We start from the raw sequence: 16189 nt of genomic DNA on the forward strand, positions 1-16189 counted from the left end.
AAATATCAACTACTACAGCAAAATCAAAATTGAATGCTGCAGAATTACAAAGAACATGCCAGCCAGCAAAGAAAAGATATGAAGAGACATCTCCCTCTACTGCTTTGCAGATGTTGGGGTCCATAGTGTTAAACATTGTGTCAGCTCTTTCCTTTTGTTTATTGGTTTTATATATTTTTTGTCTTTATTCCAACCCTTTAAAAATTTATAGAGAATAAATAATTCTATGAGAGGGGGAAGGGTCAGAGTTATGCAGAAGGAAATATAGATGAAACAATAAGAAAAAATGCAACTACAAATGTTTTCAGAAGAAAATAAGTTTTAATTTTTTTTACAGGTATATAGATTGAGGCCTGTTTTCCCTCTTTATTTCTTCCCTTTGCAAATATAAGTGGATAAATTATAAAACGATCTCAGCTACTTAGGTAAATAAATAAAAGTAGGACTGGTGAAATAGTCTATAGAAGTTCTATAATCTATATAACTTTAAAATTAAAATGTGGTATTACACATCACTTTACATATCTATGGGTTTTAGTAGACATAGGAAATTGACATTTGATTCCTAAAGGAAGAATCCCTGGTGTAGGTGTTGATTATATAAGGCAGAAGAGTCAAACATGCAGCTGGGTGAAGCCAAACTGGAGTAATTTGTAATTGGAAATATTTAAAAATAAAATAAAACGTAGATAATATTAACATGTGTTTTTTTAAATTAATTAATTTACTTTTAGTTTTCAACATTCAGTTCCATAAGCTTTTGAGTTTTAAATTTTCTCCCCCTCCTTTTCTACCTCCCTTCCCAAGATGGCGTGCAGTGTGATATAGGCTCTACATATACATTCCCATTAAACATTTTCACATTAGTCATAACATGATTTTCTAAGTAAATATGTGGCTACAGAGATTGTTATGTACTGTTTAGTAGTTTCTAGAGTTTGACACCACTGATGTAAGGATTCTAATTTAAATTATCCTCATCAAAATAAACAAATAGATAAATAAATTATCCTCATCTGTATCTCTTAGGACATTTTCCCAGATAGTAATGTGTGTTTGTGTTTGTGTGTGTGTATTTTTTCTTTCTAAAATGTGCCACATTTCAGACCCTAGTAGTTTTATATGATTTATCAAAAATGTAGAAAAGCTGTTTAGCTTAGAGTGAGGCCCAATACGCTCTTTGGGTTTCTTTCTCTGGGAGATGGAAATGAGGAGTAAACTCAATTGGTACATTTCATCTAGGCAGTACTAGCAGCTAGATCCCAGAAGCTCTGTGAGTGCAATTTTTGGTCTCTGGACCAGCATGAATCATGACCAGGACTGATGCAAACACCCATCCTCATGCATCACAGAAGTGGAATCAGGGGAAGAGACCTGGAATCAAATACAGTGTGGGTAATCGAGTCCCAATATTTCCCCCCCCCATCTAAGATTCAACCATTCTTTCATAGAATCATGGTTTTGGAGCTGGAAAGAATCTTATAGGTCTTCTGGTCCAACTCCCTCATTTTACATATGAGGAAACTGAGGCCCCAATAGATAAAATGTTTTGGCCACCACACAGGTAAAAATAAGTGACAAGCTGAGACTTGATCACAAGTCTGCTGATTTGAAATCTAGTTTGATTTACACTGTTCTACAATGCCTCTACTTTGCCCATGTGAACCACTGATTCTCACCACATATTTATGTGTGGAATGCTGTGATCTAAGAGAGATTAGTCCCATAGTATGGCTCTTTTAAATATCCTGGCAGAAATTCTGGTACAGTTAGTTGCCTCTAACCATTTATTTCCCTTAACCTTTGTACTATGTATACCATAATCTCCCTACTCCTTCAAGTGCCCTCTTCTCCCCTAATTGGTGATCTAGTATTGGTCCAACTCCTTGCTTTTTGCACAAATAAATTTATACAATGTTCCTTACAAGTAGCCCTTTAGCTTTTGTTTAAACACTTTCAGTGACAGGGAATCCTAACTGGGTATCCCCTTTCATTTGGGGCATCTCTCATTGGTAGTAAAAAGTTCCTTTTATAGAGCCAAAAATACCCCTCTCTGTATCTTCTACTCTTTGATGCTAATTCTTTACCAAGATATTATGCAGAAGAAATATTTTTTTTTTTGTTTTGTTTTTGGCTAGGCAGTGGGGTTAAGTGACTTGCCCAGGGTCACACAGCTAGTAAGTGTCAAGTGTCTGAGGCTAGATTTGAACTCACGTCCTTCTGACTCCAGGGTCAATACTCTATCCACTGCACCACCTAGCTGCCCCCTTTCCCAGTTTTGTTTTGTTTTTTCTTGCAGAAGAAATCTTTTAGACTGAAAAGATTGCTTATCCCCTCTATAATATTTAAATAATTTTAACAGTGCCAGTTGAACTCAAGCAAGTTATTCTGTGACTATTCTGGTTAGATATTGGTATCTCTGATCCAGCTTCATTTCAGGTATTTTGCGTAAAATTAGCCAAAGTTTACATTAAAAATGAAATTTTGAGTTTGTCAAAAGGTCACCTGAAAAGTCAAAGAACTATAAAAGCTAGGTAAAGAAGTTTGTAGTTTTATATTCTTCACAACTGAAAATTTAAAAATAACATTTTAGATTATATATTATTTAAAAAAAGAAAAATGTTTTAGTTTTAATTTTTGTTTTTAAAACAACCCACAGCATTTTAGTACGTTTACTTGCATTTAGTCTGCTGTTAGATGGCACTACAAATTAGAATTATATCAGATTTGCTCATTTGTTTCTTAGTGGTTCAAAAAACGTGGCACTTTTCCCAGTTTGAACTAAGAATCGAGCAATGTATTCAGTCTAAGTAGCATGAGAAGCTAAAGGTGAAATTATAATAAACTTTATTTTGCTCAGAAGATGCTTCCAGAAAAATGTCAACATACCAATATTTGAGCAGTAGGAATTTTTTCTAAAGAGTGTTATTTGCTCTCAAAGCCTAAAAATCTTATTAATGTCAATCAGTACCAGATGACTTTGACACTTATCAGTGGTATTAAATTGGTTAAGGAATGGGCTCAGAAATATTGAAATTTGCCTTTGAAAAGGTCATTGAGTAACTCACTTAGGCTGCTTGTGAATTAGGTTAATTAATTCCCTTAGCCTGACACACCATCATAAGGATTAAATAGCCCATTTTCTGTTTGTATTGTTTTCCGTTAATAACAATAGGTTTGTTGCCTCTTATCTCTTTGCTTTTGTTAAAAACTGTGAAAAATCCACAAGGAAAAGAAAGATTCCTTTCTTATTTTTTATTTACACAGAAATGTTTATCTTTGGATCAATAAGAATATTTGACACTTTAGAACTGAAAAATATATTGAAAAATTGATAATTCTTTTTCTGCCTTTGTTATTTGTTATTCTTCCAGAACATGGACACTCTGTGGGACACCAGAATACCTTGCTCCAGAAGTCATCCAAAGTAAAGGTCATGGAAGAGCAGTAGACTGGTGGGCTCTGGGGATTCTGATATTTGAGATGCTGTCTGGGTAAGAGCTTCTTTATAGGTCAGAATTCAGCATCTTTATAAACATTTTTCTCCTTCTTTCTTATATCAGATGTATGAAGAGAGTCATTGGAGCCCTGAGAAGTTAAGTGACTTGCCTAGAGTGACAGGGCTAATATGTATCAGAGGTGGACTTGAACCCAGGGCTTTGGTTCTGAAGCCAACTCTCCATCCACTGTAGCACATTGTTTCTTCCTATATAGCTACTGTTTTCGAAAGTATGAAGACTATTCATGAACTTCAAGTAGTTCAAAAGATCTTTGATTTCACTGGTATGAAATTATCCTCTACAGACCTATGTAGATGAGAACTCCTTGCTGTCTTAGTAGATAATCTTCATGATTTACTGTTACCCATCCCACCCTGACCCTTATTCTCCTTCTCCCTCCCCCCAATATATCATTTAGTGGCCAGCCTTCTGATAATGAGCCTCTGTGTGCTTAGCAGTGTTGCCCCTCAGTCAGCTTGTATACAGTTATAGAGATGGGGCCCCATTTCAGGTTTTCTGTGATGGAGGAGAAAGACTATTAGACTTGAAATTAAGAGATATCTGATTTCAAATCCCACATCTGATATCTGCTGGCTGTATAACAGTGGACAAGACACTAAACCTCTCTGAACCCCAGGGTCTTTATCTGTAAAATGGGAATGACTTGGGAGTTAGGAAGACCTTGTTTCTAATCCTTCCTCCATCATTTACTAGCTGTGTGACCTGGTGCAAGTCATTTAATCTGTCTGTGTCTCAGTTTCCTCATTTATACAGTGGCAGGGTTAAACTTAATGGCTTGTAAGGTCCTTTCCAGCTCTGAATATGTGATCTTATGCAATTTATCTGATTTTTTTCTAGCAGTTGTTAATAGTATTCTACTATTTGTAGACTATACCACTCATATGTTATCTTCCTAAGCCTTTCATTTCTGATATTTTATATAGGGAATTTCTTCAATTTCTGGCTTGTTTCATGGAATACATATAGCGCTCACTGAAAAAGATCTCTGAAAGACAATAACTAAAAATAGTCTTTAATGGAGAAAAATCTAAGAGACATTTTTTGTCCTTTGAAATTTCAATAGGGCTTTGCAACAGAATCACCTAAAAAAAAAGAAATAGTGAATTCTTCTGAAAGAGCCACTAGTTTAAAAACTTAGCTCTTTTTTTGTGAAATGACAAGTAGATTTCTTTTCTTCATTTATAATATTCCACAGATAGTCTCTCAGACCTCTATCTTTGGTAATATGTTTCAGCACAAGGTGGCAGCATTTTCTGTAGATTAATTTGCACTCATGGATCATGCTTTTGATCTTCAATAAGGTTATAAGATCTTTGAATTTTAGAACTGGTCCAGACCACTTATTTTAGAAAAGAAACTGAGCCCCAGAGAAGTGCAAATAAAGATTTTTTTGTCCTTTGGTGTGATTAATAAAAGCAATGAATTAAAGGTCATTCATACTTAGGATTTTATAATATCTCATATCTTAAAGGTTTTTTTTGTATTTCAGCAAAAAAATTATAAAGCAAATAAAATACCTTTCTTACTGCTGCTAAAATAAATATGTTTAAAGAAGATCTGGAATTTTTGCTTTCTTATATTTTTATAACAAGGCTCAATGCCTGCACTACCTAAGTAAGCTATGTCTTTTTTCCTAAGTCAAAGAATAGTCTCTTTAGAAGAAGGGAATCAATCAATCAATCAGTCATAGGAGATACTATGATTTAGAGCTATAAGGTACTGTAAGATTACCTCTTCCAATCCCCTCATTTTAGAGATGAGAAACCTCAAGCTCAATGATGTTAAATGATTTGCCAACGTCATATACTGGTAAATAACTGGGCTGGTTTTCTGACTTCAGATACTGTGCTCCTTTGGTCACACCATATTATTATTATCCCATTTTTATTAAGCATTTCTTATATGGAAGGCACTGTGTTGTGCCATACATCCTTATGTCTACATTTATTCATGTTAACCTCTCTCTCTTATTAGTAGTGATTATCAAGAATGACTTAAAAAAATCATCCTACTCCTTTAAAGGATAATTGAAATTTAGTATAAGAAACCATTCATTAAGCTATTATAACTAAATTATGTCATAGCTAAGCCTTTTTTTTTTTCCTTCTTACTGTCAAGGACTTTAAGTTAGATTTAAAATTCAGAGGAAATAATGCTAATGACAAGCATCTGAGCGTTCTATTTCTAGGAGAGGTCTTCTGCTTCCTTTAATCACTGTGTATCATTTTCTGACCTTATCTTTCTTAATTTACTTAGTAATTTAAGATGTTAGCTTAATGAGATTACTTCCAATATCTCTCAATATAATACATTTCTCTATGGTAAATTGTTTGTAAAGCAGTTTGGTTTTTCATTGCTTATGGTAAAATGATTTTAGATATGCTGCAGTTTGGTGACTAAAAATGCCAGTATTTCACAGTGTTATTTCTTAAGTATCCAGCATAGTATTATTTGTCAGTAAGTACTTGTTGACTATTGTTACTACTTCTGCCATGATTACCAGTCTTTCCTTTGGTATAAAAAATTTCCACTTCCTGTTTCAACTGCTGCTAAAATATTTTTCCAATAATACTCTCATGGAATCTCTTGCTTACCAAGAATGCTTTCAGGTATGACAAACTTTCTCCTAGAGTTTAATGCCCTGTTTCTTAAATTGTTATGTTTCCACTATGTATTATTACATGTGAATGCATTCAAAATAGAACCATAGCCCTAGTTTGGTTACTAAATAAGAAAGGGAAATATTCATTCTAATACCATTAGGGAAAATTTCTTGCATATATCAAAGGAATGGATAGGCATTTAATTATTCCATGAGGTGCTAATTACATAAGATTGTGGTCATTAATGCCTGGAAAAGGAAACATTGAGACTGGAAACAAGTGTGATTTCACTACCTCAATACCATCCCAACTACACTGCCCCTCCCACTTTTTAAAAAGCATATGCTGTTTTATGCATTGAAAATTTAAGGAGGACAAAGAACATATTTAATTTTATTCATATCATATGCATTTGCATTTTTAAAAAATATTGTTTTTCTAAATTTACATTTTCTTATCAAGTTTGTCTTCCCTCTACGATAATTAAAAAAGCAAAAACAAAAACAAAACAATCCTGCTAAGCTTATTTCCAGATTTCTTATTTCATTATTTCCTGTTTTTAGTACTGCAGTTCTTGGTTCTTTTATTTTTTTCTACTGTCGTAGCCCTGAAATTTTTCTCAAGACATATATTATACATTTAGGGTTGAAAGGAACTTTAGAAAATATCTAGTCCAATAACTTCTTAATTTTACACATGAGGAAACTGAGACCCAGAGAGGTTAAGTGATTTAACCTGCTTAATGATGAAGCTGGGACACTGATTCTTTTATCTAGTGCCAAAAGAACATTCCTCATTGAGCCTGGAGTTTTTGCCTTATTTTGTGGCACACTGACATTAAATCTGGATTGGGGCTAGGAGGTGGAAATTAGGGCAGGAAACAGCTATTTTGTAGAATATTTCTCTTCCTTAATCCTTGATTGTATCGGATACTTAGCCAAATTCCATTGTCACTAAGGGCCTTTGCCCTTTTCTAATAACCCTTAGTGGATGACTAAGATATGAAACTGATATGACTGACAAAATTATTTTAGGAGATCATCTAGAAATTGCTGTTTGCAATTTTAATTCTGTCCCTCTAGTTTTTCAGTTTTTTTTCCCCACAAATCTCAATTGCTAATTGCAAACAATAATAATGGAATGGTACATATTCCCTCCTGTTCTTGAAAATTGTCTTTATAAGGATTTCTTCTGAACGTACCATGAGTGTAGAGGTGCTCTACAAATCTGAAGTATATTATTCTCAGCCCAGTTCTTGCTTCTCTTGCCATTTTACTTTTTAGTTCTTTGCTCCACAGTAACATGAGCATGGTACCAGCTTGCCTGCCTGATCTCATGTGATCATGGAGTCCAGTGTGGTCAGCAGAACTGTTGTGGAACTGCAACCAAACATTTATGAGAGAGCCTGAACTCTGCTAGCCAACTCCAAGTTCCTGGGCATGAGCCACTCACTACCTGATGACTGGAAATTTCAAAGTCAGCCCTTTACACTGCCTACTTCTTTTCCTTCTCACTATGTCATTAGAAGTGGTGTAGAGGGTTTTGGCATACTTCTCTTCCATCTCCAAAGATGAGGTCTCAGTGGCTTTATATGTCATGACATTCCATGCCACTGTTATATTTGTATACCATAGGGACCTTTGTATACCTGGACCTTAGCTCATTGCTTGAAACAAGGCCAAGCACAGAGTACAGACGGTGTTCTCCTGTTTGTTAAGAGCCATGTGTAAAACAGCTTGCACTGTGGAATACCATGTGTTCTGCAAAAAAAGAGCTTGACAGACAAAAGAATGCTGTAACCCTCTCAGGGTTTTCAAAGCTTCATCTCTTAAGTTTCCTTTGCTTTTCAGGGTCTTTGGGGGAGAAAAATAAGAATGGCAATGGCAATAACAATAATATGATTAGCATTTTTGTGGTGCCTACTATGTACCAGGCACCATCTTAAAGTTTTATAAATCGTATTTGGTCTTCTTTACAACCTTGGGATGTAGGTGCTATTCTTATCCCCATTTTACAATTGAGGAAACTGAGACAGATAGGAGTTAAGTTATTTTTCCATGGTTACACATTAAAGCAGCTGAAGCTGGATTTGAATTTGTCTTTTTGACTCCGGACCCAATAAACTGTCTAGGCTGTCTGTTATGTAGCACTTGGCTGACAGTTAGTTTTTAACTTTTGCAAAATGCTTTACGTACATTATTTTATTTGATGTTTGTAATGGTGAGGTAGGTGGTGGTGTTATCTCCGTAGTACAGATGAGACAATTGAGAATCAGACACGCGCCATCTACTGTTACAATAGCTAATGTCGGAGATGGGATATGAACCTAGATCCTTATTTAGGATCAAAGTTCAGCCTTCTTCCCCCTACACAGAAAATGATAAAGTCTTGACATTTATATTATAAACTCCTGAAGAAAAGGAGTTTTCTCACTTTTAGTTTTATCCCTAGTTTTTAGTATATTTGTATCCCCTAGTGCCAAAGACAGAGTAGGTGTTTAATAAATGCTTTTAAATTGATTATATTATTTGCATCTTGAATGTGTCTCATGTTTCCTTCCTTCTTCCCAACTCTCATCTAACATCAAAGAAGGGGATGTCATAGAATCAAGAGCCACAAGAACTTTAGATGTCATTTAGGCCAACCTCCAAACATCCTCCTAGAAAGTTGCAGAGCTAGATTTCAAAACCCAACTTCTGTGACTCAAAACCAGCTCACTTCCACTGCAAGCTTGTTGCTTCTTACAGCACATACAGGCATGCTTTAGATAAAAGCTACTACCATATTAGCCTGGTTAGGTCAGGACTTCAGCCTGTTTACAAAGACTATTCATTGCAATGTTTGTATGGGATGGAACCGCCACCTTGTGGGCACTATTGAGTACAACAGTATTCAACTCATCATAATTTATGTGAAAGTTTACCTCCCAGTTTCTATATCCCTACCATATTTATGCTCCAATTTATGCATATTGAGATGGCTAAAAAAATTTTCCCTTCCCTGCCCTCCTTTCTTTCCCATGGCTTCTTCAAATCCATTGGTTGAGACAGCTGTTGAAACAATTTCTAGTGACAGACGAGGATGGACTTCAGAGACCAGAGGAGCAAATACTGTCCAACCTCTCCAATTCACCATACTCTCTAAATCCTGCATTCATATTCATCTGGCCCTTAAATAATTTTCTTCATTCTCCTCTGGTTCTTATGCTAGGTTTTCAGTGATATCAGAGCTTTATTCCTAACCTGTGTCCTACCCTAATCTTCACTCTAGAGCATGTGCTGTAGTTTTGGACTCTGATCCCTAGAGCTCCCATGATTGTCTTGCAGCAACCTCTTGAAGCCCCTGCCCTAGGCTACAGTAGCTGACACCATATGGCTTATTCCTTGGGTGTGGAAGGAAAGCAGTCTAGCTGCCCAGCAGATGGGGAAAGGATACGTGTATGTCTGTGTACTATTCAGTCAGCCAGCCTTGTGAACCAAAACCTTTCTCATCCTGTGAGATTCTCAACTCTTTCACATAAACCCTTCCTAAAGGATTTATCTGTTTCATGTGCTAGATGTCCTTTTTCTTTTTAAAATTTATTAAGATCATAGAATTAGAGCTTAAAGATCATCTAGTACAGCCCCCATCATTTTACAATTTGATTTTTTAAAAAGAAATTTGTATTACTATCTCCTTTTGTTTTTATATCAACTAAATTTTTCCATGTATTTCTCCTCTTTCCATTTTCAGAGACTTTATTCCTTATAACCAAGAACTTTTTAAAGAAAAAAAAAGAAAAATTAGCAAAACTAATTAATAATCAAAAAATCTGACAATATATTCAATGCTCTACAACTATGGACCTCTTCTTCTTCTCCCTCCCTTTCCCCACAAAGGAAATAAAGTATCTTTTCATATCTCTTCTTTCAGGGGTCTAGCTTGTATTTTTTAGGCTTACAGCATTCATTTTATATTGTTTTGTGATTATCGCTCTTTTCATTTACATTGTCTAGTAGACATTGTGTGTAGTTTTTTGGCTCTGCTTACTTCACTTTGCATCTATTCATGTAAGTCTTTCCTTGCTTCTGTATTCCTTAAATTCTGATGCCCACATGAATGAAATGACTATTTCCAAGATTATCACCAAGTCAAGTCAACATGCATTTATTAAAAGCTTACTATATGTGAGGCACTGTTGTTAAGAAGTAGGGAAGCAGAGAAAAGTAAAAACAGTCCTTGTCCTCTGGGATCCCACATTCTAGTGGGGGAGACAACATATTAAATAACTACGTATATACAAGATATATACGGAGTAAATTGGGGGGTAATCTCAGGGAAGGCATCCAATAGTCTTTTTTCAGTTCACATTCTACTTTACCTTTTAGCAGTTTGTAACCCTGCTGACCACTCCCTACTCCCATCTTTCTGACCCTTTCTTTCTCAGATTCCTCGGTTAAATCACCCAACCCTTTCAACTATTAGGAGTGGCTATCGCCCAACACTGGGTCCTGGCCTGAAATTCCAAGGGTCTTCCCCTCCCATATTTATTCTTTTGTGAAGACAAAGTAGGATATTTTTTGCCTCAATTCTAGGACATTTCTTCAGGCAAGCTGAGATCTGTCCTATATATTTAATCTTCTGAATTAAAAAACAGTGTTCTGAGAAGGGGTCCCTAGATTTCATTAGACTGCCAAAGCGGTGCATGATTAAGTGCCCTGGGTCTAGATGAAGGCCACTGTAGTCTCTTTCATTTTTAAATTCTATAACCCTTTCTTTATTAAGGTAACCCTAAAATGTTCCCAGTTTTGATGAACATTGTTCCTCCTTAAGTTGGGTACTGCCTATGTCTAAAACCTATTAATATTTCAGCCTTTCTTGCAGCTGGTAATTGTATAATGGATAGCTAAGGAATTGGCCAAAGACAGATTAAAAAAAAAAAAATTATGCAGCTCATCTCTAATCTGAAGTGGCCTTAAGCTAGGTAGATTCTTTCCATCAAACTCAGCATACCCAAAATGGAATTTGTTTTCTATTTGCACCTTTTCCTAGCATCCCTTTTTCTGTTAAAGATGCCACCATCCTTCTACTCACCTAGGTTTGAAACCTCAGAGTCATCCTGTACTCTTAATTTTTCCTCATTTCCCATGTCTAATCAGTAGCCAAATCTTTTTTTTTATCACTTTTTAAAAAAAAATTGTTAGGCAATTGGAGTTAAGTGACTTGCCCAGGGTCACACAGCTAGTAAGTGTCAAGTGTTTAGTCTGAGGCTGGATTTGAACTTGGGTCCTCCTGACTTCAGGGACTGTACTGTATCCGCTGCACCACCTAGCTGCCTCACAGTTGCCAAATCTTGTCAATTATACCTTCACATCTTTCATATCTGTTCTCACCACTCTGATTCAGGCCCTCATCACTACTCACCTATACTATTTCAAAAGCCTTTTAAATATTCTCCCTGTTTGCATTATTTCTCCTCTCCAATCAACTAAAAAGTATTTACAGCTATGAAAAATGAAATAATCCCTACTTGCAAGAAGCTTACATTCTAATGAGACACATAACACATATGTAATATGAATATATGTGAAATAAATGTAAAAAGAATAAATACAAAGTAGTTAAATAAAATGCAAAATAATAAAAGTTTGTAAGGGAGAATACTAGAGTTTGGGGTGCTAGAGTAATTGGGGAAGGTTATATATAGAAAGTAGTACCCGAGCTAAATCTTTTAGGAAAGGAAAGATTTCTGTAAGGCAGAGGTAAGGAGGCAGTACATTTCAGATATGGACCATGTCCATTGGAAGGCATGGAGAGAAGAGGTAGAATGTTAAGTGTGAGTTGCAAATAGAAGTCCAGTTTGGCTGGATTGCAGAGGAAGGAAGTAGAGTAATGTGCAATGAAAAGAGAAAGATAAGTTGAGGCCAGATTGTAGAAGACTTTTAAAAATTAAACAGAAGGATTTTTTTCCCCTATAGGCAGTAAGGAACTACAGCAGTTGATTGGGTAGAGTCGATGTATGATCATGTAAAAGAAAACTACTTTGACAACATTGTAGAGGATAGATTAGAGTGGGAAGAGACTTGAGGCAGGAAGATCAATTAGGAGGCTGTTATAATAATTTAGGTAAAAGATGATGAGGTTCTAAACTAATGATTGATCTTCCAGATCCTAATGTACATTCCCCTGTTAAGTTCAGTGGCTCTGTACGGCCTCTAAAGTAAAATCCAAATGCCTATATTTGGCCTCTTTGTAATCTTGACTCCAATCTAGTTTTCCATCCTTATTTCATATTACTCCCCTCACACACTATCTCGTATATTGACCTCCTTGCTGTTCTCACAATACTACATTCCATTTCTATCCTCTTCTATCCTCCTCTTAAAACAGTCTCTTCCCTTAATTCTGCCTTGTATAACATCTAGCTTCTATAGCTTAGGTGCCACCTTCTGCATAAGACTTATATGGATTTCCCTTCCCCACCTCCCACCCCAAACTGCTTTGAATATATCTTGCTTTTACTTATCTGTGTATTCTTTGTTCACCCTCAATAGCTCCTTGAGGTCAGGGACTACTTCACTTCTGTCTTAGTATCCTCAGTGCTTAACACAGTCTTGGTATATCATTGGTACTTAAAAACTTGGTTTTTGAATTGAATGAAACTATTTAGACCATTTTTCAGTGCTATCTTTTCTGTGTATTTTGCCAACTAGAGACAACCATTTGCAGCACTTCTTGAGATATAGATGATTTCAGTATGTGATGAAAGAATGCATGTGAAATAAATTACTTCCTTGCTGTTTTAGGCAAAAATAATAATCACTATGAAATAGTCATTTTTCTGTACTCTTTTCTAATCTAAAAATAGTTATTTATTTATTTATTTTTAACAGGTTTCCTCCATTTTTTGATGACAACCCATTTGGCATCTATCAAAAAATTCTTGCAGGCAAAATAGATTTCCCCAGGCATTTGGATCTCTATGTAAAGTAAGTAAATTGGCTCCTTTGTCATTGGCTTGTTTATTTTAAGAGCCTCCTAATTAAAATCACAGTTAAAGCATATGTATGACAGGATACCATATTGCAGCATCATATGTGCTATATTCAAAAATATCTGGAAAGTCATCTTTTCCACACCAGAGAAATGTTTTTAATTATTCAGTTTAATGAAGTGTAACAATTTAATGATCTATCATGTTTTATTTTTTGCACTTCAGTTTTGCCTGAAGTCTACCAAACAAAGGTATTTAATACACTATCAAATAAGCAAGTACAGGTGTTGGTATAACATTAATGAATTTTCTTAACAGTTGTATCACTGGCAATATTGTTGATAGGTTCAACAGTTCTTGTCTACTTATATTACATTTGTACTTTAAATATCCTTGTGATACAAATATTTTGTGTGTTAACAACATTAAATGTTGGCATTTGTATGAAAATTGGAATGGTGGGTATTTGTTATATCTCCCTCATATGTCTTTAAATTTGTAATAATTTAAAAATAGAGTGATGTCTAATTCTATTCCTCTCTTATTGAACCCCTTGCCTCCCAAACTGCTACCAACCTTCTTGAGATTTATCTTTTAGATAGTGTAGGACACTAATGATGATTTCTTGTTTTCTTTGCCTCTGTGTCTTAAAGGATTCAGTGGTATTCTGGCTACATTGGTATTCATAAAATGAATATAAAACTGGATTAAACTGTAGCAAAACTGAGGATTTCCTCCCCCCTCCCCCTTAAGGGGAAAAAATGTTGAAATGGCCTGTGGAAATTAACTATAGAAAAAATATTTTTCATGAGTAAGGGCCGGGTTGGGATGACTTTACAAACTCTGTGCTTTTCAAGGACTCCTTCCAGCATTGTTAAGGTTAGTCATTTTCATGAGGGTGAATATTTCTAAGCCCTCAAACCTGGAGCATGAAGTTCTCCATCTGCACATCAGGTAGAGTGTTTTCCAGGGGTTGTGTAAGCTTGTTCCATACTCCTCTGGCCCTGGGCTCCATCCGAAAAAAATAAGTCATGTTTCAAAGGCTTTAGCATTTAATGAGGACTTGCTTTAAAAAGGGGAGAAAAAAAGCAAAGAAAAAATTTCTTGTCCTGGAAAAACAATAAAAAAGGGGGAAATCCAGCTAATGTAAGGTAATCCCATTAGTTAGGGATACAGGGAAAAGGTTCACTATTCCTCTTAGTATGATCTCTTTTCTGCCAAAAATGACACTTTTGAGTCTTTGCTGTTTGTGAAATCTTACTTTGCAAATGAATAGAATATATATTTGCTTTGAAAATAAAATAAAAATATGATATGGAAAAATTTTTACATTTTGTATATGTATTATATATATATGTACATGTGTATACACACACGTGATATATTTGAAAGAGTTAAAAATAGACAACATACTGATGGCTAAATTTATGGATACCAGTCATCTCTGGCTACTTCCAGATTCTTCCTGACAACTGGTTTGAGGCAAAAAGATATTTAGCTGGTGGGTGAGCAGCTGTTGTCTTAGCCAATATGTATGTTGGCAGAGTGTGTGCCAGAAAGGATATGTTTTTATACATGCTTTAGATTTTTCTGTTGGAAAATATGCTTTGAGTTGCATGGGATGAGACCAGACCAGAAATTTAAATTTTCTACTATATTCCTGTTGCTAGCATCTCCTATTTCATTGAATCATAAATCTGTAAAATAAGTCAAGTATCTTGCAAAAATAATTTTTTCTACACCTTTGACTTGTTTTTCATCTTTTACCTTTGTCTAGACTCCATGGTGTTGTGGAGGTTTTATCATTATAAATGAAAATCTTCTACTTTAGTACAGTTTAGAAACTGTAAATGACCAAGAATTGTTTTATGAGCACATCTTTTGAACACTACACATGAATGAGTACAATTTTTTTGCCTATCAATAAGTACTGTACCAATGCTAGCTTGAAGAATTCATTTGGAGTTTATTAAGTACATATTTATTTAGTATTCAAAGAAGTTAGTGAATTTGTTTTTGTATTTATAAGATTTGTACCTGAAAAAAGTTCCTTAAATTAAAAAAAAATTACTGTATTTTTGTTTATTCCTCTAACTTTTCCTAATGAACAACCAAAAAAGGTAATACCCTCCCTTTTCCCTCACAGTTCTTTGAGTGATAAGTAGCTTTTACAGAACCCTAAATGTGTGCTTTTCCTCAAAAGCCATAGTCTTAGTATTTCATTTTTTAGCTGACATCTCTCCCCTTTCTCCATATCACTGGCATAGCTCCTAAATGGACACACTTATTAGAAAGGCTTATACAGTGACTAGCATTGTCGTCCGGTTGTCTCATATTCTCTTTATTCTCCATCTGTATCTAAACCTCTCAGTGTTATGCTTACTCTTGTATTGAGACTTCCGAATATATGGGGTTTTCTGAGAGTGGTGGCTTAAGGGGTCCAAGGTAACGGTGATAAAACTCAAGGCATTTTAAATGGCTCCAGGCCTCACTTGAATTTGAACAGATATCCCTTCCCTCTCTTCCCCCCAACACACACACACACACACACACACACACACTTTAATCTCTCTTCCAGCTCTCTCCATTGATCTGGATGTTTATCTGATGATCAAGCACCTGTGGACTTGTTCCAGTCCTAGCTACTCACAAATAGAGCACAGATGACCACAGGATTTTTGGTTCTCTCTTTCTAAGTCATATAATTCAAATTGGCCACATGACTTAAATATTTCTGTATAAATTGAGGAATTGTAAACTCTGCACCTGGTTAGACATGAAGATGATCCTGAGGGATTGGCTGCTCCATTATAGTTATTTTTTCCCCAAACCTCCCAAACTACTTATAAATTGATGTTAATTTAATGACTGCACTGGCTAGCATCTAGTACCAGTCTCAGGCATTTAAGACCAAAGAGTGTATATGTGTGTGTGTGTGTGTGTGTGTGTGTGTGTGTGATTCATATGAATCACACTCAAGGCATTTTAAATGGCTCCAGGCCTCATTTGGAATTGAACAGATACCCCTTCCATCTCTTCCCCTCAACACACACACACACACACACACACACACACACACACACACACACACA

The 16189-nt window shown here is 35.5% G+C and overlaps 1 protein-coding gene across 3 annotated transcripts in view; it reads left to right on the forward strand.

Annotated features, from left to right (window-relative positions):
• PRKX (protein kinase X-linked) overlaps positions 1-16189 on the forward strand; it is a 136127-nt gene that overhangs the window by 106287 nt on the left and 13651 nt on the right. For all 3 annotated transcript variants that reach the window (XM_027842426.1, XM_027842427.1, XM_027842428.1), the window contains exons 4-5: positions 3375-3494; positions 12997-13092. In XM_027842426.1, the coding sequence (XP_027698227.1) occupies positions 3375-3494; positions 12997-13092 (216 nt within the window). The remainder of the gene's footprint in view (positions 1-3374; positions 3495-12996; positions 13093-16189) is intronic.

The sequence above is a fragment of the Vombatus ursinus genome, unplaced genomic scaffold (assembly GCF_900497805.2).
Source record: "Vombatus ursinus unplaced genomic scaffold, bare-nosed wombat genome assembly UNPS02014872.1, whole genome shotgun sequence".
Lineage (NCBI taxonomy): Eukaryota > Metazoa > Chordata > Mammalia > Diprotodontia > Vombatidae > Vombatus > Vombatus ursinus.